This window comes from Solanum pennellii, chromosome 3 (assembly GCF_001406875.1).
Source record: "Solanum pennellii chromosome 3, SPENNV200".
Classification (NCBI taxonomy): domain Eukaryota; kingdom Viridiplantae; phylum Streptophyta; class Magnoliopsida; order Solanales; family Solanaceae; genus Solanum; species Solanum pennellii.
In genome coordinates this window covers 5,737,633-5,761,151 of record NC_028639.1, presented here as the reverse complement: position 1 = coordinate 5,761,151, position 23,519 = coordinate 5,737,633, and the positions used below count along the sequence as shown (strand labels likewise).

The 23,519-nt window shown below is 29.9% G+C and overlaps 2 protein-coding genes across 3 annotated transcripts; both read left to right on the top strand.

The window, feature by feature from the left end:
• The first annotated feature begins 1,945 nt into the window (after positions 1-1,945).
• LOC107012682 (U-box domain-containing protein 5-like) lies at positions 1,946-7,261 on the top strand. Of its 2 annotated transcripts, XM_015212591.2 has the most exons (6): positions 1,947-2,228; positions 2,337-2,401; positions 2,498-2,551; positions 5,300-5,482; positions 6,286-6,393; positions 6,615-7,261. In XM_015212591.2, exons 4-6 carry the CDS (start codon positions 5,312-5,314, stop codon positions 7,014-7,016), a joined length of 681 nt encoding a protein of 226 aa, XP_015068077.1. In that variant the 5' UTR covers positions 1,947-2,228; positions 2,337-2,401; positions 2,498-2,551; positions 5,300-5,311; the 3' UTR covers positions 7,017-7,261. The 2 variants fall into 2 exon arrangements, with proteins under 2 accessions (XP_015068076.1, XP_015068077.1); XM_015212590.2 differs by lacking the exon at positions 2,498-2,551 and having other exon boundaries at positions 1,946-2,228.
• A 9,228-nt stretch (positions 7,262-16,489) lies between these two features.
• On the top strand, positions 16,490-19,577 carry LOC107012554 (transcription factor BEE 2-like). Its single transcript, XM_015212425.2, has 5 exons — positions 16,490-16,808; positions 17,344-17,532; positions 18,188-18,499; positions 19,135-19,229; positions 19,337-19,577. The coding sequence occupies exons 1-4, from the start codon at positions 16,578-16,580 to the stop codon at positions 19,198-19,200; spliced, it is 798 nt and encodes a 265-aa protein (XP_015067911.1). The 5' UTR covers positions 16,490-16,577; the 3' UTR covers positions 19,201-19,229; positions 19,337-19,577.
• Positions 19,578-23,519: the final 3,942 nt, after the last annotated feature.

Sequence of the window (23,519 nt, the reverse complement as noted above, 5' to 3'; positions counted from 1 at the left end):
TCCTGTACCGGTTCCGGAACGTTACCGGTTCCGATAATTACCGGTCCGGTTCTCCCGGTACCAGTACCACTGCCAGCCTTAGTACCTACAAAATCTTTCATCTTTCTGTCATAACATTTTGTAGTGAAATTGATAATAATATATATATATATATATATATATATATATATATATATATTTTCCCTTGCATATGTCATGTATTTCTTTTTGTCTGTTGAATAGCTCATGGATTGTTCACTTTTTGTATTTTTCATTTCAGTGAAATGTACCGTTTCTTTAATCTTCCATTCTGTACACCAGGTATGCAATTAATGTTTTAGTTTCCTTCGTTTAAGTCACGTTGTAGATTTTAAGTTTCAAGCTTACTTAAGGATGTGTTTACAGCTCATGTGACAGAGACGCAAAAATCCACTTCGTAACCTAGAACAACCGCGAAATCAACTTTGAAATCCAAGGGCGTCCATGAGAGGAAATCTGTGGAACCCTAGGGGAAATCGTATAAGAGAAAGAAAGGAGAAATCGTATTATGTTTTAGAAAAATAAGAATGGGTGAAAATTGTATCTATTAGAAAAATGAGGGAAAAATTAATAATTAAGATTTTATGAGTCTATGTGGAGGTGAGGGTTTTGGTGCTTATGTGACGTCCATGTGGCGTCCATATGACACTTGACATATCTTTGTTAAAAATAAGAGTAAAAGTTACTTAATACTTTAACAAAAAGATATTTTTGAACCAAAATATAATTTAAGGATATATGTTGAGCTATTTTTGATAATTTAGAAGTAATTTTGAGCCTTTTTTCTTTTTAAATATAATTTTCTTTACATTAATATAAAAATAAACTTTGGAAAGGTACGTGAGCAAGAAAAACAGAGAAAAGATGGTCTTACAAATAAAAAAGTCTATGCTCTTCCTTTCATTTGTCTTCTTCAGGTATTAATAGTCAATTATGTTATACTTCTCCAATATTAATTTTTTTTACAAATTATAGTATAAAATTTAAAAAATAAAAATAATATTAAATCTTACAAATTAATCTACAACATGTATAACAAATAAAATATGTTTTGATATCATGATTTTAAACATGTTAAATGGAAGTTAAAATTTAAAAATTATTATTTTTTGAGAAAAATTAAAAACAAAAAGATAAATAAATAAATATGTATTATTAATCTTCTTGTAGTTGAGCTATATTTTTGCTTACGAATATGACAATTTAATTACTTTGCTCCCAATGTTATTTGTATTAAGATATTCAATTCATTAAATAGTTTATCGCAAATTCAAATCCAGTACCATCGATGTCAAAGCCAACCCAGTAGGCCAGTGCCAACGATGTCAAAGCGAGATTATGGTGAAAAAATTATATTATTTAAATATGATTAAAATTATTTTTATATACATATAATAGATATTGATCTCCTTTTATTATTCTGAGTTATTTGTTCATATTTTAAATCCTGAAAATTTTCTGCCATTAAGTACTATACATTTAATCCGCCCTTAAATTTGAGTTAAAAGTTATTTTCTTAGTCTCATTTTATGTGACATTATTTTTTTTTGGTCAGTTGCAAAAGAAATGTCACATTTTCTTATATGATAAGCATTTATAGATATAATTTCTCTTTAATCTTTATTGGTCCCACTTAATTTTCTAATACATTTATAAGGAGAGGTAAAAGTGAATTATTTTTTTTGAAGGTTAATTTGATAAACATTTCAAAGCGTTCATTATTTCTAAAATTTAATGTCAAGTCAAATATTGCCACATAAATGCTACGGAGAAAGTATTAAGTTTCATCAAACATATAATTTTAGGTTGATTTTATTATTGTAAAAGGTATCAAATGAGTGGTTTGCGCTAATTGAATTTAAAGAGCATCAAAATAACTACTTTATAAATAGGACCCATCCAAAAGTTTACTTTATAAGGCTTGAATTTGTACAGTTGAAAGGCTTATTAATGGCTGAGGCTGAGTGTTTTTAACTTTTATAAAGCAAAATGCAAATGAATGTGTTTCTTGATTGTGGGTTTCGCTTGAAATGGCTTATATTTGAAAAATAAGGAGAGAAATTGAATCTTTTTATGTAAAGAAATCTCAAGTTTTGAAATTTTTTTCTGGGAATTTTTATGAGTTCTTGAAAATGTGGTGTTGGGCTTAGTGTTAAAGTTTGTTTTTTTCATCTTAAGAAGAAAAGGGTTTGTGTATTTTTCTCTTCTAGGTAAGCATTCTTGATATTCTTGGTCTCTTGTTCTTTGTATTTGCTTCTTGTTGATATTATTTAGTAGTATGTCAAATGTGACACTAAGTTTTGTGTTGTTTTTACCAGAAATTATCATGTGGATTGATTCTGCTGAAGTAAGTGAGACACCTCAATTTCATCATGATATTAAGGTATTATGAGTACTAAGCTCCTCCTCTCTTTTTCTCTGTTTTCTAGTTCATTATTTGCATTCCTAAAGGGTGAGAAATTGAGAAAAAAATTGACAGGTCTTACTTGAAAGGTGTCGTTTGGTGTGATCGATAAAGAAAAATAATTTCGGGGTAAGTTCTTAGTACCCCTCAATTCTTTGTTTAGTTATAAAGTGCGGGATAAGTTATCCCTACTTGTGGCTGGAATACTAATCCCGAGGTAATTTACCTCGGAATAAAAATGTTAAATAACAAAAGTACACCTTTTTTATAAAAAACAACTTGTTCGTAGAGGGTATTTTTGCAAACAAATAACTTATTATTAGAAATTATGCCATGCATATGACAAACCAAACAACCAATAAAAAATAATCTTAGTAAAACTAATTTCATAATAACTTATTTCGGCATTTTCCGATCATAACTAATCCCAACATAATTTGTATTCAAACCAAATGACCCCCTAATAGTAGGGGTTGTTTGGTTGAGAATAAGTCATCCCGAGATAAGTTAACTATATATCTCATCACTAAGGTAAAAATTGTGGGATAAAAGTAGTCCTGCATTTGAGTCCAAGAATTATTATATCTTACACCTTACATCAAATGATTCCTTAGTTAGAATGGCCCCTTGGGTGTGGCTTAGCGTTCAACGAAGTGGGTTGAAAACTATGAGGTTTGAGTCCCAATGGAGGCAATCTGGGAGCAATGATAGACATCGTAAGAGAAGAAACAACCTATGGAACAGTGAGGTCCAATCTTCTTTACCGTCTATTCAAAGATGGTGCAGGAAGAGCGGGTGTCGCCTGTGGAAAAGATGATAGGAGTGGAACAATGGCGTTTGCACTACGAGTAGGATCCACTTACCGGAATCAAGGTGAGGGGGAGAAACAATAATGTGGTATGTTCACATTTTAAGAATATGCTAATAACTCGCAGGTTACCTGGAATGGACAAACAACCCAAACGTGAAAAGATAAAGGTTGCCACGGAAGAGGTCAACCATAGTAGCAGAAAGATGGTCTGGGCGTTGGATGGGGAAGAACCAATTATTGTGCGAATGTTATAGTGACCAAAGATGGCAGAGGACCGGACACAAGATCGATGAACATAGGCCTGATGGAACCACCAGAACTGAGCCTTGAGGTGTGGCAAACTGTGATAGAGATGTTGAAAGCTAAAAGACTGAATACAAATGACAAGATGGATGGTAGACTTGAAAATAAATCCTGGATCTTGACACTAGGGCTACTAATCATATAACAGGTTATCCTGAAGGATTATGTGATCAACTGGACATTCCAAAGTGTCCGATTGGACTTCTGGACAGAAGCAATTAACTCGACAGCCACCAATGAGGGTTCCCCTATGTTGAATGACTCAACATGGCTAATAGATGTCCTTTATGTTTCAGATTTAACAACAATATACCCAATATAATCCCACAACTGAGGTCTAAGGAGGGTAGAGTGTACGTAGATCTTATCCCTATCTCGTGGAGATAGAAGGGTTGTTTTCGATAGACCCTCTGCTTAAGTGACACATCTCAAAGCAGTTTGAAAAATGGAATATGAAAGTGAAAGTAGTAAAAGCAACGAAAAGACCTGCTAGGGGAAACATAATACGGTAAAGGAAGCAATGAAACAACAAGCAATACCAAACTAAAGAATATAGTACTTATGACAATACTGATAATGAAATAACTGCATCTTTTTATTCACATGTCCGAACCATCTCAGCCTCCCTCCATCATTTTGTCCACCACGAAAGTTACTCCCCACCTTATGCCAAATAACTTCGTTCTTAAACCTATCTCTCCTAGTATTTCCACGCATCCATCTCAACATCCTCTTTTCCTTTAATACTAATTTTTGAACATTCGAGTACTTGACCAGCCAACACTCCTGACTCCCCCTATACAAGTTAACTGGCGTGACAACAAATTTATAAAATTTACCTTTAAGTCTTGATTGTACATTCTTATCACAGAAGACACTGGATGCAGTTTTCAATTTTATCTATCATGCTACATATAATATGTAACATCATCTTCAATCTTTCCATCTCCTTGAATTATGACCCTAGATACTTCAAATTTCCTTTTTTTTGATAATGACTTGTGCATTAATTCTTACTTCCACATCTGAGTATGACATGTGAATTGTGTCATTGAATTTATACTCCAAGTATTTTGTCTTAGTCTTGCTCAACCTGAAGCCTTTATACTCGGGGTACCGTAAGTTTTTTCTAGGTCAATAAACATCATATGTAAGCTCCTCTTCCTTTCTCCGTATACCGCTCCATCATTCGATTTATGTCTTCTATAGTCGAACACCCCACATGAAACCAAATTGAAGTTATTTGACACTATGTCGAGATGAACCTTTGGCCGGTCATATATCTTCAAGCTATATTCCACGGCTGATGTTTTTACAAAGGTATTAGGAAGGTCGCAATATGATCTACTTGGAAAATTGGGCATTTGGAGATTCTCAAGCTCAACTTGAGGATGCGAAGAGAGTACAATAATATATATATGGTTGAATTGTATTTATGGTAGTTATATAATTGTAATAATTATGTTAATTGAATCATTGTAGTTCAATTAGGAAAGAAAAGGAATTGTAGTAATAAAGGTGATATTGTGAATATTGAAAAACACAAAAAGGAAGAGGAAACCAATACAACATGTGTTAACGCAGTGCACACAAGCTGGCCAAACACTAAGGTTATTAAAAATATAATAGTTAGATGGGATTTTGTAGTTGAACATTGTTAGAATTCTAAATGCACTGATGTATCAGTCAATTTCGTTTAAGCTTTAAACTTATATTTCCCTTTTGCAAATTAACTTAACATCTCTTGGTTATGATGATGACAGGTGCATCATCTAATGTGCATGGAACTAATTCAGTTTGTAACTAGAGTTTCGGTATTACTTCCTGAAATTGAAGCAGTCCGTCCTGGATGCTCCGGAACAGAGGCACTTTGTCGGTTGAACAATGAAATTGACAAAGTCAAGACACTAAATCAACATTGCAGTGAATCTAGTAAGCTATACTTGGTATGTATTCTGGAACAAGCTAAACCAACTATTTATTTGTTGAGTTTTTTTTTGGGTTAAATTTACCTCCCAAATAAGCTATACTTCACTATTTTTGTTAAATATATCTCTTATGTAATGCTACATTGAAACCATTCCTCCGAAACTTAGTCAATTGAGCTTTATTGAACTGGTGACAACTTGGAAGACTTTAAAGCTCCGTGCGGCACTTGACAACTTAAGGAAGAAATTTTTTTATTACTTGGAAGATTGTTTATACTTTGTTGGATGATTTACAAATGAGTGACAACTCTATTTATACTAACACCTAGGAGCTAAAGTGTAATTTATAATTATTTTACAAGTCCCTAAAATATTTATACTTTAATCATATTCTAGAATTCTCTACATTTTCTAGGAAATTCTAAGACTTAGTTGGAAACTATGTAAGTTATTCTAGAGAATTCTAAGGAATTTTATAGCCTTCTTAAATAATCTAAAAGATTCTACAATTTTTGCAAACCTCTCCACAACTCTAGACTCTTCCGCCCTTATCCAAGTGCAAAATTTGACTGTGAGGTGGCGGGACGTGACATTAGGTTAGTCAAGGAAGAGAGTGTAAGACTATGTGCGACGGGTAGGATTGTAGAGGCACATTCATATCATAGCATCGTCATCCCTACTTCTAACACAATTCTTCTGTTTATAGTTTACACAATTAAGTGTTTGCATGACCAATGTAACATTTCTAAACATTATATACACACAACGAAGGTACTCTATTATCTTCAGTCACTAAACAACAATCTATATTGCATTTCCAGGCATTCACAGGAGATACTATACTCTCACGATGTAAGAAATCAAGAAACATGTTTGAGAAAAGCTTAAACCAGGTGCAAAATATGGTTCCAGTATCGCTGGCTTCCGAGGTCAGTCAAAACATTCCTTTGAGAGCTTCATCTATGCATATTTTCTGTTCTGGTGGTCTTGATTGCATAATTTTTGATGTGTTTCTGCATGCTAGTTAGTAGAATTTTCAACTAAATGAACAAGTCCATAATGCTCATTTGGCTGCACATTATGTTGCATGGAAATTATCTATTGCATTTTCTTGGTGGCAATCCACCTTAATGACAAATACTGGCTTCAGATATCACAACTGATTGCTGAACTAAGGGGTGCGATATTCAGCGTGCACCCATCTGAAGAGGAGGCAGGGAAGGTTATAAAGGAATTACTTCATCGGTATGTCAACACAACAGATTCGGCTGAAGAATATGCCTTCGAGGCAATTCAAGTTGCTATGTGGAAGCTTCATATCACATCTCTAAAAGCTCTTTCAATTGAAAAAAGATCCATAAAAGAGATGATGGATAGAGTTGGCGAGGGTGAAACAACGAAAAGGAGGATCTTATCGATATTTCTTAAGCTCCTTAATAAGCATGGAAAATCAATTGTGACAGAGCAAATTCATAAGGAAGACTCTTACCCATTTTACAATCAGTGTGAAGTGAACTCTATTAGAGATGTCAACTTGGCGGTGCTGAAGTAGACGTTCTGAGGAGCTCTCTAACACGAGGACATGATTCTAGATAGGTAAATATGGAGGTTGAAGATTAGGGTAGAGGGTTAGTAGGTATAGCGCCGTCTAGTTTCCTTTTTAGTATTGTTATTATTAGTATCTTATTATTCGACTGTAGCATTACCCATTATTACGTCGTTGCTACTTTTCTCTTCTTCATTGTTTTCAACATGATTTCTTCGCTATTATATTTACCTTACATGCTTGTCTTTTAAGCTGAGTGTGGATTGGAAACAACCTCTTTATCTTCCCAACGTAGGGTAAGGCCGCATTCATTATACCCTCCCCAGATTCGACTTGTGGGATTATATTGGGTATGTCGTTGTTGTTGTCTTTGAGATTGATGTATGGTCCTGTTGTAATTGCGTCTGGACAAACATATGAAAGATTTCGGATTCAGAAATGGTTTGCTGAAGGGAGTGATACATGTCCAATGCTTTCTGGTGTGTTGAGAAAATAGGATGTACGCAGACTTTATCTCTATCTTTATGGAGTAAGTTGTTTCCTATATATAGGTCCTCAACTTAGATTAGTATACTATATATGATCCTAATTTCCCAAATATATTACATTTAAATTGTTTACTTATATCATTAGAAGCAACCAAAGTTCTTAGTTTTGAGAAAATACTTAAAATTTCAAAGAAAAAGAAAAGTATATTTTTAGCCTTTTTAATTCTTTCGGTTTAGGGATTTGTCATTTTCAGGAAAATTTCGCTCATGAAATATCGAAAGAATCTAAGCATTCAACTCAAAACTCAAAATTTTAAGATAATAATTCAACTCATTTTGTTTCAATCCGCCATGCATAAAATCTACCCTGCATGTGTTGCCCCACTCTTAACCCGTCCCGTCCTATTGCCATCTCTACTATGCAAGAAAGTTTGTAACACTAACTTGCACAATTAACTAGGCCTACATGAAGATTGCAATATTCAGATTGATCTTCAGGTGCAATGGATCATTTGTGTGTATGGCCCAAACATAGTTGTTTGGGGTAGTTGTGTAAAGCCTTTTTTTTTTTTAAATCTAGGGTTCGGAGCCTTTATTGGAGCTTCGATTAAATTTAGATCACACACTACACGACTTATTCGGTTGACACTCCTATTATGATTTTCTCAATATCCATGACTTAAAATTCAAAATATCTGGTCAAGGATGGAGCAGTCACATCACTACACCACAACTCATATCGGTGTGTAAAGCCTTTACTCAATGAGAATAGGTCCCAACTTTTAAGGGCAAAGATGTAATTTTAGCTATAAATTCGATAAAACTCAATAATTTAAAATCAAATATTAGATTTTTGTTTTAAAAGAAAAACTCATTTGATATGTATATATAATTTATTGAGAATCTATAAACAAAATAGGATTATAATTTTATGAAACTTTGGATACTGGTTTAATTTGTAGGACACCCAAGTATGGTTACCCTTCTGTTGTTCTCAACTTTTTTGTTGGTATCCACTCATATATTAGATAGGAATAATTAATGTAGGGCCTAATTTACTCTTTGAGAATTTAATATGAACATATGTTAGAGGTGAAATCAAAATCAAAATTTAAGCTTTATCATTGAATCAATTATATACATATAAAAAATTATGGATTCAAACTTATAGGTGAAATCAAAATCAAAATTTTAGTTTTATCATTGAATCAATATATACATATAAAAAATTATGGAATTCAAACTTTAATTTTTGTTAAAACTTTACTAATTATTGAATATATATATATATATATATATATATATATATATATATATACCAAATCGAACAATTTTAAAATTAAAAGTAAAAACAGACTGCACTTCACGATTGCTAAGTGGTGAATAAAAATATAGTACTAGAAGTTTAAATTTCGAATCTCAAATTAAAGTGAATTGTGAATACACTAAATCATTAAGTTAACCTGTAGTTTGGTGTTTAAGAGATTCAAAATTTATTACACCTGATAGACCTTTAAAATGTGATGTAGATAACCTGTTAGAAGCATGCATCAGTGATTGATTTCATGTGATTAATCAAAAACTCATGAACAACAAGAGCCCGTTTGGATAGGCTTAAAAAAAGCAGCTTTTAAAAAGTACTTTTGAAAGTACTGAAACTTATTTCTAAAATAAGTAGCTATGTGTTTGAATAAAAGTGCTGAAGTTAAAAAAAAAGTTGTTGATGTGTTTGACAAATAAGTGCTAGTAAACACTTTTTTTAAATCAAAATATCTGAAATACCCTTAAAAGTTGTTAACATGATAAAAATTGATTAATTTAAGGTTTTTATACTTAAAAAATGAAACAAAATTAATATATATTTTACATCCATAAGTAATTAATAATAATATATAATAATAATAATAAATAATAATAATAATAAATAATAATAATAATATAATAATATGAAAATAATAATAATAATAATAATAATAATAATAATAATACATAATAATGATAAATAATAATAATAACTATATAATAATAATAATAATAATACATAATAATAATAATAATAATAATAATAAAAATAATAAAAATATAATAATAATATATAATAAATAATAATAATAATAAAAAATATTAACAACAATAACAATAATAATAACAAAATAATAATAATAAAGAATAATAAAATAAATAATAATAATAATAATATATAATAATAATAATAAAGAACAATAAAATAAATAATAATAATAATAATAATAAAATATTAATGATATTAATAATTATATTAATAATATAATAATAAAAATAAATAAAATAATAATAATAATAATAAGAAAATAAATAATAATAATAATAATAATAATAATTAAGGGTAAAAAGGTAATATACATGGTTAACATAAAATGACTTTTAAGTTGAGAAAAAAAAAACACCTCTTACCTAGCTTTTAGCTTTTAGTTTAAAAAAAATCATTTTTGATTTAATAATTGTCAAACACTCCAATAAATCAAAAACTGACTTTTAAATCAGTTTGATCAGCTTTTAAGCCCTTCCAAACAGGCTCCAAATCACACGTAAATAATTTTACATTTACTTCAAAATTTCATTATTTTCCTTCACATATATACTGAACTATTTTTTTTTCATCTTAAATTATTTGCCATCTTTATGGTGAGTTATTCACAAGCTTCCACCTATTCAACTTACTTCCTGCAAAAGCAAAAAAAGGTTTTACTTCCTTTTCTCCAAGGGACACACTAACTAACTAGCAACCATTTTTGGAAAGAAAACATATCATATTATTAGTTCATTGTCTTTGCTCTAAATTTTGGCTTTCCAACTATGAAGAGAGAGAAGAAAAAAAAATCATCATTAATTATAATAATATTTGGAAACATTGCATCTTTCATTATTCATATCACATCAAAATTATTTCAATTACCCAAAAGAAAAAGTATATTTTTTTTTTTACTTTTGGACTTTTTCCACACCCCAAATCTTTAATTTATACAAGAATACTACTCTTAAAGTGGATAAGGTACATGGATGACTTCAATTGGTTGACTTGCTAGAAGACTCATTCTTTATCCCTTCACAAATCATACTATTAGAATTGAGTGGATAAAGGAGTCTAGATTTTCTCCACTAATCAAAGATATATGATGCTAGGGAGTTATTTGGATCGGGGATTTTAAATTTTACAATAATTTTAAATTAACATATAATATTTATTAAATAAAATATCTATTGTTGAAAGTCTGAATTTTTTTATTGTTTTTGTCTCCTATAAAATTTTTTGTATGGTCTTAGTTTTATGTGACTGATCATTCTCTCGAATCAGCTAATGATCGTTAATATTGCATTCACAACCTATAAGTCAAAAAATTGTTTGTACTTTATATGTTCTATGGATCTCTATATTCTAAATGGATTTAAGAATATTGTAAATATTTTGACATGAAAAATCTTTTGTTTAACAAATATGTCAACTATCACTAACCTATATAGCCATGTTTTTCAAAAGATCAAAAATACTTATTTTTTAAAAAAGTATTTATTTTATGAAATGAAGGTGTTTGATTAAGTTTTTATGAAACAATAAGTACTTTAAATTATAGCACAAGATGGATAATACAGTTTCACCAAAAAAATAGCTATTTTGATCTTTTTTAGGACAAGATTACCAGTATACAAAAAATCACGTATGCATTGCAAATTATAATTAGTAAATAACTTTCCTTTTTGTAATTTTTCACTTAAAATTAATTTTTAAAAATATTGGTCAGACACAAACTATAAACGAAATTACTTCTAAAATAATTAGCCAAACACGAAGCATAAAACACTTTTAATAAGAAATACTTTTCAAAATAAGTTAATTTTGACAGACTGATTAAACTTAGACGCTACTTATTAAGCTATTATCAATTTCAATGTACACTTAATTAAACCCAAACACATAATTCTTATTAGTAAAAACAATTTTAATACTCACAAATATTTTAATAATTAATACATTATCAACAACTTTTAATCAGTTAATTCAAATGTTATTATCACCCCTATATATAGTGGTTTCCTCATCACAAATTAATAGAAAGTTTATGTTATAAACAAAAATTTCCATCAGATCATTTTCATCCAATCAATTTACTATAAATAAACAAACGCATGATAGAAAATAGATTTTCATTAAAATACCGAAAAGATTCCTAATTTTTCATATGAAAATATTTCTATCTTTTTCTTACTGATTCAATATATATATATATATATATGTTTTCGATGTCAAACAAATAGAATATATTTATCCCCGTAGTCTAACAAATAAAACATATTTATCATTTTCAATAACAAACTCATATTTTGTTGAAAGGGTTAAGTTTGGAGGGCTAAATAAATAATGAGGTAAATTTGAAAGCTACATGGCATTTTTGGGATTAGAAACCAAATTTTAGATTATTTTTTTAATTCAGTAAATATTAATTTGTTAAGAAGATGATAAATACACCCTATTTATTAGATAACGAAAGTATATAAAACTATTTTTTTATCGAGGGATATGTCAATTCTGAATTACAAAATTAAGAAATATTTTTATCATTTTCAAGATTAATAATTTCAAATCATACGTACTAAAATTGTAATATTATTTTTTTACTATATTCTATATTGAATAATAATTTTAGAATTATTATACCTTCCCAATTCATTAGGTCGATATATTAATTACTTTCTTCATTTAAATTTATCTATCTTATTTTTTGATTTTTAGCTTGTTTTAAAAAGATGATTCTTACTATGTTTTATACATCATCTTGAATCTGACTGGAGTATTTATTATTCTTATTATTTTTGTTATTATTATTATTATTAATTTTTTTTTTAATTTTCTAATCTCACTTCTATTTATGATTTTCCATAGTAGCAGTACTTGTTACGAGTTGTCTCAGTCACCAAACGGGAGACAACTGTTTGGCTAAGTTTGTCTCTAGTTGCCTTTTACTTTTTTTTCTTTTCTATTAAAAGCAGTTTCACAATCTAGGCCCGAATATATTTTTTCTGAATATAATTTTTTTTATTAAAGATGAAAAAATATTTATTATCGTTAGATAATTTTTTGACGATATAGTCTTAGTACAGTTAGTGATGGTTACTTTTGAATATGAAAATATTCTCTGACACACATACATAGATGACATTGCATGTGAAATTTAGAGTCCTTTCAATTTTTGTTTTTGACAACATGCTATAAAAGGAGGTAAAAGGGATAAATTTCTTCTTCAACTTATATCGAAAAATTAATTACACGTTTAAATTATTACGGCAATTTATTACATATTTAATTTTGTTTAAAGTGATATTAATACCTCCTCAAGATGTGACATGACAAAGAAATTGTCCTCACCTTCCTTAAGGTGCGTGAGAAGAAAAAAATATATGTTAGGATGAAAATTTGAACACATGACATTATTTTATTAGTCATTATACAATTATGTATTACAACTATATCAATTATTTCAATTTTCTTTCTTTTTTAATCTCTTATTGGTTGTCCCAATTTCTTTAAAGCGTTTACATTTTTCTTAATTTTGAGTTCTTCTTCTTCTTAGGAATCACTAGATTTGTCACCATTGATTGTTTGATGGAAGCACATCCAACACTCTGTCCTTAAAGAGGAACTTACAAAAAGAAATAGAAAGGATTGGAGAATATGATGACTTCAAAAGAAAAGTTAATAATTTTCAAGTTAAAATTCATGATTTTCCGTTCGAACTTGCCGGAGAATTCACCGTAGAAGATTATCAAAAAATAATTATGAGAAAGATAATGATTTCTATTGAAAATCTTATAACATTTATGCATAAAATTCATGGTTATATTGCAAAAATTTATCAAAAGTTCATCGAAGAAAGTGATTTCTCCATCTTTGTCTTTATTCTCACCAGAGCACTACCTATAATCACCACAATATCATTTTTATGTCTCAAATCATCAGTAACATATTTGATTAATCATTATCCACAAAGAATACTAATGAAATGCTTGATTTGCATATTAGCTATCAAGATTTTTAAAGAATTTTACATATCTGAAAATTTTATTTGTTCCACCGGCAACAATGGTGTTGCCCATTGCCTATCGCCTCCGCCAACATCTTTCAACTTCATAATTAACTTATTGACTCCTATTTTCTCTTCAAATTTTTATTTTTCTCTTCAATTTATGAACAATAGAGAAGAAGAAGACGAAATAGATTTAAAAAGAGAAAAGTATGATGAGAGGAGGAAGATGCCTAAATATTCTTTTGAAAAGTTTAAAAAAATATCAAGAGATAAAGGTTTTTAAAATTAAATTAAATATTATTTATGTATGAAAACGTGTGTGCAAAACTTCTTTTTTCACAGAACTGAGATTGTCTTCGGAAGGGGGTATTAATATCGCTTTAAACAAGATTAGGTGTGTAATAGGTCGCCGCAATAATTCAAATGTGTAAGTGACTTTTCGATACAAATTCAGGAGATAATTTATTCCTTATCCCTATAAAGGATGCAAAGCATTGTTGTCACATTCTATATCCTTTGCAAATTAAGACAAAATGAAAGTAATCTTTTACAAAGTCATGTGTGATAAAGAAAGTGTCACGTTCAAACAAATGCTAGTTTTATATAGTATTGATAGTTAGATAATTTATGTTATATGTGGTGAAGTGTTGACCAGTTAAAAATTTTCATGTTCAGAAGATGAAAGATGTGAAAATGTGAATATTGAAATGGATGTGTGGATTTACTAAAAGAGAGATAAAATTAGAAATGATATTTGGGACAATATGAAAGTGTGCGGAAAGAGCCTGAGATGGTTTTGACTAGTAAAGAGGAGATGCATTGATATATATCCCAATGTGGTTATTCTTGTTGTTCTTGTTCTTTAATTTCTACATCGACTATAGTATTATATGGGTGTAGATACTTCTTTTTCCTTTCATGATGTTTTGTCATGCATCTTTAGTACTTTAGGATTAGAAATAATTAAATGTCATGTGGAGGTTAACAAAGCAAATCTTAAAGACCACGAGTAAGAAAATAAACAAGAATATATATCAAAAGACACAAAAATTTAACGTGATTCGATTTACATATCTACGTTCGCTAGAAGAGATGAGAAATTCACTATATAAATGTGAGAGTAAAAGATATCAAGAGAATTAATCTCACACAATTTACTCTTGTTTTTGTAAAAAAGAAGGCAAACAGGTGAGAAACCCTGAAATAAAATGTTTGTTTCGATAACAGAAAATTTTATCCCTCTGATCTTAGTTGTGATCCTCCAATCAAACTAGAGCTTAAGGGCGCCTTTTTATTTGCATGAGTCAAAAAGAGGTCCATACAAGTAATTAGCAACGTATCACTTGTGCCTTATCGTTTTCCCCCTACACATAACTCTCAAAGCCCATAGGAATACATTGTGAATGACGTTAAGTTAGAAGGAATGAACTTCTATTTATAGAGTAATAGACATTTTCCTACAAGAAATATGATTGGCCAAATATGGAGATTTTATGTTCTCCTTTTAGAAAAAGGAAACCCAATTATGGTAAGAAGCTCATGGTGAATATCCAACAAATCTTTCCCTTGGTCTGAACAGTTGTATTTGGTAATTTTATTCTTTTTTCTTTTCTAGTTTTTTGTTCTATCTTGTAGTTGTCGCTCATTGTTTGATAATTCTTTGGTGGTAATTTTAGAGAACACATTCGTAATTCTTGTTGATTATAGTGGAGCTTTGATCTTGTTATTTTTGCTTCACTTTGAAGAGATTTTTCATGTAAATTTGGTGTCTCGTATCGTAATTTATTTTGTTTTGTCTTGTTTGTTTTTGGTTGATTTATGAAATCAATAGATATTTTTACACTTAGTTTCTTCATAATTTATTATAGTTATTTCTCTGTTGCATTTTTCAAGCAAATGTATTTAGTATATTCAAAGAATGACATAGTAAAATTATATATACTTCTATTGTTAATTTCTTAAAATATCTACAAAATTAATAATGGACAAATATTATTGAAAAATAAAAGTATATTATATCATTTATAATAATGGCTTTTGAACTAAGTGAGGAGTTGGATGTCCACTCATTAAACCCTACCATAGCTTATCAACACATTCTTGATTTGCTTTGATTTTAAGGCCCCTCTCTGTCCCTCTCCCTTTATCTGGAGGTCGGTATAAGTGAATTTAATATATTTTATGTAAAATATAAATTTATATAATAAATAATATATAACAAATATTATTTTATTTATAGTATTCTTTATATAATATTTTTATTCTTATTCTTACTATTGTTGTTAAAAAAGAGAAGACATATTTCACTATTTAGAAACTTTTTGTTAATTTTTCAGTTTCTCAATTTAGTTTCTCTTATAATTATTGATCTTATAATTATTGATATGTCACATACTTTAAGAATATTTGTGAAATTATTCAGTTTCTTATAGTTTCATCTCCACTCATATGCCCCAAATGTGATAACATAGATGAGTAAATTATGAACACTTGATGTTAAAAATATTATTCTTTTTTTAATTTTAGTTTATGTGATATATTTTTTTTGTCTGATTTTTTTTTAAAAGGATGATATATTTGTACATTTAAAAATAATTTAAATTACACAAAACCATATATTCATGTGCCCCGTATTTTTGCCTATAAATCCACTCCTGCTAAAAAACATTTTATTTTAGTTGTGGGGACTCTTCACTTTTGTTGCTGCATTCATGTCAAATTCTTAAAAAATACACTATTTTTTGTGAATATCCATTAACATTTTTGAAGAGTTCGAGCAATACAAACATTCACAAAATTTAAAACAGAGAGACTACACTTAATTCGATGATATCAAATCTTAACCGTTGAACTCATCAAGTTCTAATTCTGAATCCGTTTCCGCCTTTTATCTATATCCAAATAGTAACTTATACTTTATCTATATAAATCTCCATTCAATATTATCAACTTCCACTGATTAGAAGTACAGTACCACAAAACTCAGATTTGACAAAAATTCATTTCCAATATTTTTCAAAATGAGCATTCTTGAAAGACAAAGAGCTATTTTTGAACATTTGTACCAATGCCAACAACAACAACAAACTTCTAATTCTTTGCCAAATCAAAATCTTGCTCAACTCAATAGTTTAATGAGTGAAAATACAATGGAATTCAGTCAATTTCAGAATTTTCCCATCATGATTGACACACAAATTGATTTTGGAAGTGAAAAGAGGAATTGGACAAGCAAGAAGAGAAAATCAGAGGTTTGTAAATGTTGTTTTCTATTTTTATTCTATTAATGATTGCGTCCGAGCTCGCTTTCGTCACCTGGATAGATCGAACTTCACTAAAAAGGTGGAAATTTAGATAGTCAATCAATTGAGTTACTAAGATTTTCCATTTTACAAGCACCTCAATTAGGCCACTAAGTAGATATTTCTTGCATCTCGATTTATGTGATGATGTTGACTGGATACGAAAACTTAAAAATATAAAAACAGATTTTTGAAATTTATGATATAAAATAAATGATAGTACATAAAGATCATATGTATATGATATTTACCTCCCACGAATACAAATATCAGAATGTCATGTCACTCAACTAATAGTTATATCTTTATTTTAATACGTTGAAGAAAATATAATTATGACTTTGTAAAATAATGATTATTACTTGAGTTACCATCAGACAAATCAATCTATCGAGATTAAAATAGATAAAAAGAAATCACCTGATGTATTTTTGGCTTAGCAATTTGAGCCCTAATTTTCCTATGTTGTTTGTTCATTTTTCAGGTTTATGAAGAATATGAATGTAAAGTCAAAAGACTTGATGGAGAAGCAGGGGAAGTAAAGACAGAGATGATAGTGAAAAGTGAAAAAGGGAAGAATTCGAAGGAGAATTTAGAGGCTAAAAATACTGATTTTATTCATGTTAGGGCTCGTCGCGGCCAAGCTACTGATAGCCACAGCTTAGCTGAGAGAGTAAGTGATCTCTTACTACATTAATAGTTTCTAGCTTGTAGCATCACTGTAACTTGAGTTGTCGTGGATTACAAGTTTGAGTCGTGAAATCAGTCATTGGTACTTGCTTAGAATAGAATGCTTATATTACGCCCTTTGGAGGTGTGATTCTTCCTTGAATCTTGGGTGAATGTGGAATGCTTATTGTTATGTTGTTGTAGTTGTGGCTACCAATGGATTTGTTTTAAACTCTAGTAGAAGGGAGCTAGTATATGTGTCCCCTTATGGACCGTAGGTTCAAGCTGTGAAATCAGGTCAAGACAGATTTTCTACATCACACTCCTATAAGATGTGGCTCGATTCCCAAACTCTAGGTGAATGTGAGATGCTTCATCCTCCAAGCTAACATGTCGTATTGATGGCTATCAATGAATTTATATCACCTACCCTTAGGAGCAACAGTGAAGTTATTTCCGTGTGACCTAATATGTTATGGATTCAAAACCATGAAATCAACTATTGATGCTTACATCAGGATAGGTTGCCCATATTATATTACTCTGAGCGTGAGGCCTTTCCCCGAACCCTAAGTAAACATGAGATGCTTCGTGCATCGAACTGTCATTTTTTTTAGGAATTAATTAGGCTAATTAGTTTTATCAATCATTTTTTGCAGGCAAGAAGGGAGAAAATAAGCAAGAAGATGAAATGTTTACAAGATTTAGTACCAGGTTGTAACAAAGTGATTGGCAAAGCAGGAATGCTTGATGAAATCATCAATTATGTTCAATCTCTTCAAAAACAAGTGGAGTTTCTTTCCATCAAACTTGCCACTTCCAATGTGAACACAGATAATTTATTTGCCAAGGAGTTACCTAATCCAACATTTTTACAACAACAAGGAAACATTAATATTGGTGTTACACAAAGAAGAGAAAATTGTTTGATGTCTTTCCCAGAAGCTTTTCTTGATTCTTCAAATGTTCTGGTAATTTCTTTAATCCTTTGAAACATTATATAATTAAGTAAATAAAAATGTTGAGTTTGTTGAAAGACATGTCCTATGTCATATCGGGACAAATTTCAGGACTCCTTATATGAGTTGTACAATCATTCTTCTTTTGAGCTAGCTTTTGGAATTCTGTTAGGTCGAAAAATCATTTCTTTACTCTGGTATCAGAGTCAGACCCATTGAATCCAATTTATGGGTTGTGAATACACTCCCCGTACATAATTGTGCACACTCCAGTCTAGAAAGTGTATGGGCGTGAGGGGGTGTTAGAAGAAATGTCCCACGTCTAACGATAGGGCGAGATCCCAGGACTCTTTATATAGCTTAGACAATTCTTCTTTTTTTAGCTAGCATGTAGGGCTAAATTAGAACTAAGAATTATTTATTTACAGTAACACACAATTTAACATGATTTTAGCCACCTGAAAAGCGAAATTTTTTTCCACTTGTTTGACCTAAGAAAAATCAGGCCAACATATAAGGGTGACGTGTGAAGACATAATATAATTAAGTAACTAAAAATATTTTCTGTTTTTAATTCTAGCTTAAAATATTCTCTAAGATTTTTCATATGTTCTTTTATATCTCAAGTGGAATTGTTTCATTTGCAGGCATTACAACAACTACCTAATCTTGAAACTGATCTACAATGCCTTTTTGGTGTACGGTTTCAGTAGTAACAGAAAAACCAAATTATTTAATCAAGGTTGGTTTTGGTTTTGACTAATTAAATTGATTTGAAAATTCACAAAAAAAAAAATAATCATATTTTTCATATTTTTCTGACATTATTTAATTAATGTTTTTTTGCAGGTGCAGGAATGATAAATTGCAATTATAAAGAGTAATTAGCTATTAAAGTACAAATTTTCTTCACATCTTTTAGTACATTTATTGGGGCATATATATAAGAATATGTTCACATGTATAGTCAATGTTGGGACTGTTTATTTGGATGTAATTATCTTTTTAAAACTCTTTCTCCCTGTTTGTGTTGATTTAAAATGCTTTTATAAAAAAAAAATATACAAATAGTGCAAGAACTTTGCAATAAGAGATGGTTGGGTTTATGTATTAACAAAATTCATTCAAGCATATTTGAATTTAACCAAAGGTTCAATTTAGGGAAAAGACTCAAATATGCCATCAAACTTTCAGAAAAGGCTCATTTATACCATCAGTTAAAAATTTAGCATATTTGTGCCATTGTCGTTCAAGAAAAGGCTCACTCATGCAATTATCTTTTAACAATGGTTTTGCAAAATCATTTTTAATACGTGGCCAATTATAATTCGGCCACGTCATCAATTTTTTTAATTAAAAAAATTTATTCAATTTTTTTTCTTCAGAATTTTGATTTTTTTTTAATTTAAAAAATTGATGACGTGACCGAATTATAATTGGCCACGTGTCAAAACTGATCTGTTAAAAAATAATGGCATGAATGAGTCTTATCTTAAACGGCAATGACATAGATAAACCAAACTTTTAACAAATGACATAAATGAATTTTTTCTGAAAGTTCGATGACATATTTGAGTGTTTTCCCTTGAATTTATAATCGACAACATAAAAAGAGTGAAATCAAGAATAGTCCTTTTGGCTAGCTTAGCATGAAGAGTTTTCAAAACCCCAACAAACTCATGGGTAAGGAATTGTTTAATAGGGGTAGTAAAAGCACACCACACTTAATAGACCAAAAAAAAAGTGGTGTAGAATAACATACAAAAGGGATTGACAAAAATTGTGTTAATGCCACTAGGGTTGGGTGGATAAATTCACAAGGGCTATAGAGTCAACTTCATTGGATATATATACCTAGATACCATACTCAAATACTATACATGAGAGCATACAATGGCCCAATCTTGAGAGAAAACAAACACATTAAGGATTAGGTACATCCACCAAAATAAAGAGTGTGATTTTGAGAAACTTTTGTTTTCCCTCCTCAAGGGGGGGCTCAAAAACATTATCAACAACTAACTAATCCTTCTAACCATACTTGTAATTGTCTCTTATCAACCTACAATCACATCAATGAGAGTCTCTAGAAAAAACAAAAGATTCAATTGGATATGAATCTTTGTGACCTCCCCCAAAGGACATAGATCACATCTTTTGGAATTCTATTTGACTAGTAGCCTCACCATAGACACAAACGCCACCAACAAGGAAATTTGATGATACGAGCAATTTCAAACTTAGTACAAATGGTTTTGTTATAAAATAAAAAAAATTAGGACCAGGCGACATATAGACAGTTTTCATAAATCACACAGGGCATTGAGTTTTAGGCATAATCAAGATCACTCCTCTCACCAACCCCTTCCCCTTAAGAGTAGACAACAAACAATTAAAGTTACTCTCTCCGATTCAAAAAGAATGACATAGTTTGACTTGGAACGAAGTTTAACAAAAAGAAATTAGACTTTTTAATTTTGTGGTTATAAATTATAGTTAGGTCAAATTTACCTAAATGTCATTTAATCTTGTGGTCTTAAACATGTCACGTGAAAAGTTAAAATTAAAGTTAAAATGTTGCTAAAAAAGAAAATGAGTCATTCTTTTTCGAAACAAATTAAAGGGAAAATGAAATTATTCTTTTTTAAACGGAGAGAGTAATATTTTCCCAAGTCGGGTTGTGACCCAAATAAGTATCAATGCGCATTCCATCGAGGTGGATGCCCAGTACTCTCTTGAACTAAACTTCTTCTAGTATATATATATATATATATATATATATATCCTTTGATAAAAAAAAAGGGAAAATGCATAAGTACCTCCCAACCTATGTTTGAAATTTTAGAGACACATTTATATTATGTTAAGGTCTTATTACCCCTGATCTTATTTTATAAATAATTTTATACCCCTTTTCGGCCTACGTGGCACTATCTTGTGGGTCCAGCGCGTGTTGATATTTTTTCCCAAGCTAGTGACACATAGGCCTAAAGGGGTATAGAATTATTTTTAAAATAAATTCAGGAGTAATAAAACATTAATATAATATAAGTGTGTCTCTAAAATTTTAAACATAGATTGGGAGATACTTATACATTTTCTCATTTTAAAAAAAATTGATTTATTAAGAATGGGGACATACAACACCATCCTTTTAAGGGCTATTATTGCAGATTGTAGATTTTTATTGGATACTCATAAATTTTCTATTAAACATATCTAGAAAGAGGCGAATCAATGTGTAGACTTTCGAACAAATGACACAAGCATGATGAAGAACTAATAATTTGGGGAAACAAGGATATAGGGTTTCTTATCGTGACAAACTTAATTAAATCAACATTATTTTTAAAAGGAAAAATTGTATATAATAGCAAACTAATAACCTAAATTAAATGGAATAGCTAGGGTTTGATTTAATTGTGCTCCATAGCAAACATTAGCTAAAATTTGCCAGCGTCTCTCTCCCAAAAATCTCGCTCGCCACTCTCCATTCTCGCTCGCCTCTCTCGCTTTATACACAGAAGTGTATAATTTTGTTTTTGTTTTGTATAAAGCGAGAGAAAATTGTATATACACATGCAAAAATGTATATCTTCGTGTTAACACTTAATTATACAATTTACAAACATTTTACTTCAAATATTGCAGAGAAAAAGGCCAACGAATTATACAATTGCGAATTATACAATTGCAGTGAAATACAATTTTCTCTAGCTTTATACAACAGAAGTGTATATATTGTGTTTCTGTTTTTGTATAAAGCGAGAAAAACATATATCTTCTTGCTATACACTTATAATTATGCAATATACATACATTTTAATTCGATTCAACTGTATGCAAAACAAATTATACAATTGCAGCGCAATAGGCCAGCGAATTATAAAATATAGGCCAGCGAATTATACAATTGTATATGTATAGCAAATTATACAGTTTTATGTTTGCTATGGAGCGCAATTATGCAAAGTTTGCTATAGCATACAAATATGAATTTTTTGTTTGCTATATGTGAAAGTTGCCCTTTTTAAAATAATGTAACCTGTTTTAACCCTTTCCAGCGTACCAATAAGAAACATTTTCCACGAAATATTTCTTTTTTATGTTCGCTCAGTTAAAATTGTTAGTAAACTTTTTTTTTTTGAAAATAAGCTTCTTGAAAACGAGAAAAAATGACTTTTCCACAAAAGTATAAAAAATAAGTTTTATAAGTATTTCACATTAATTCTATTCTCCTTATCCTTCGACATACTTTGTCTTTTGCTCTCCCCCTAGCCCCCATGCCCCTCACCCCTATTCCTACCCCACCGTCATATAGTTATCTCGATTATATACAAATGCTATTAGAATAGTAAATATTTTTTACTAAAAATAATAATAATTTCCCAACACATCCTTAGAATCGTCTTAAACTAGGGGTGTCAAATGAGTGGGTTGGATTGAAATTAAATATATTAAACTGAGTTGAAATATAAATTGGGTTGGGTTCTGACTCACCCAAGCTTACTTTGGACTTAAATGGGCTTTAAACTGGTTGAGTCTTGACTCACCCAATTTGATCCGCTTAATCTCAATAATTTTAATATATAGCTATATAAGTTCTATAACCACAATTTAAATTCAACTCAAGAAACTTATTTTTTTTTTAAAAAATACTAGTGGATAGATAAATCCTAAAAGATATAAAATAGATAGTAATTTGTACCTTCAATATATGAATATACGTTACATCAATACAAATAAAGAGCCTTAAAATTTGTTGAAATTCAAAATTATATTGGGCTCAATTGAGGATTCTCTTTAAATGAGTTAAGTATTAAATAAATTGAAATTAAACTCAATTGAAATTATCTTGAGCCTTTCTGAACGAATTTGACAAATTACCTATAATTGGGCTCATTTTTAGCATGCTTTTATCTTAAACTTCCAACAAACTTACAAAGAGAACATGGGGGAAGGAGTCAAGAATGATATAATAAGCAATAAAGACTCCAAAAAAGCACCAAGGCAAGGTGGGACACAACATAAT

What these genes read in the sequence shown, in the direction of transcription:
- LOC107012682 (XM_015212590.2), top strand. Translation starts at nt 2,345, where the DNA reads ATGTGGATTGATTCTGCTGAAGTAAGTGAGACACCTCAATTTCATCAT. An exon ending in AATCTAGTAAGCTATACTTG is followed by an intron (nt 5,483 to 6,285) that starts GTATGTATTCTG and finishes TTGCATTTCCAG; the next exon opens with GCATTCACAGGAGATACTAT. An exon ending in CAGTATCGCTGGCTTCCGAG is followed by an intron (nt 6,394 to 6,614) that starts GTCAGTCAAAAC and finishes TACTGGCTTCAG; the next exon opens with ATATCACAACTGATTGCTGA.
- LOC107012554 (XM_015212425.2), top strand. Translation starts at nt 16,578, where the DNA reads ATGAGCATTCTTGAAAGACAAAGAGCTATTTTTGAACATTTGTACCAA. An exon ending in GCAAGAAGAGAAAATCAGAG is followed by an intron (nt 16,809 to 17,343) that starts GTTTGTAAATGT and finishes TTCATTTTTCAG; the next exon opens with GTTTATGAAGAATATGAATG. An exon ending in TTGATTCTTCAAATGTTCTG is followed by an intron (nt 18,500 to 19,134) that starts GTAATTTCTTTA and finishes TTTCATTTGCAG; the next exon opens with GCATTACAACAACTACCTAA.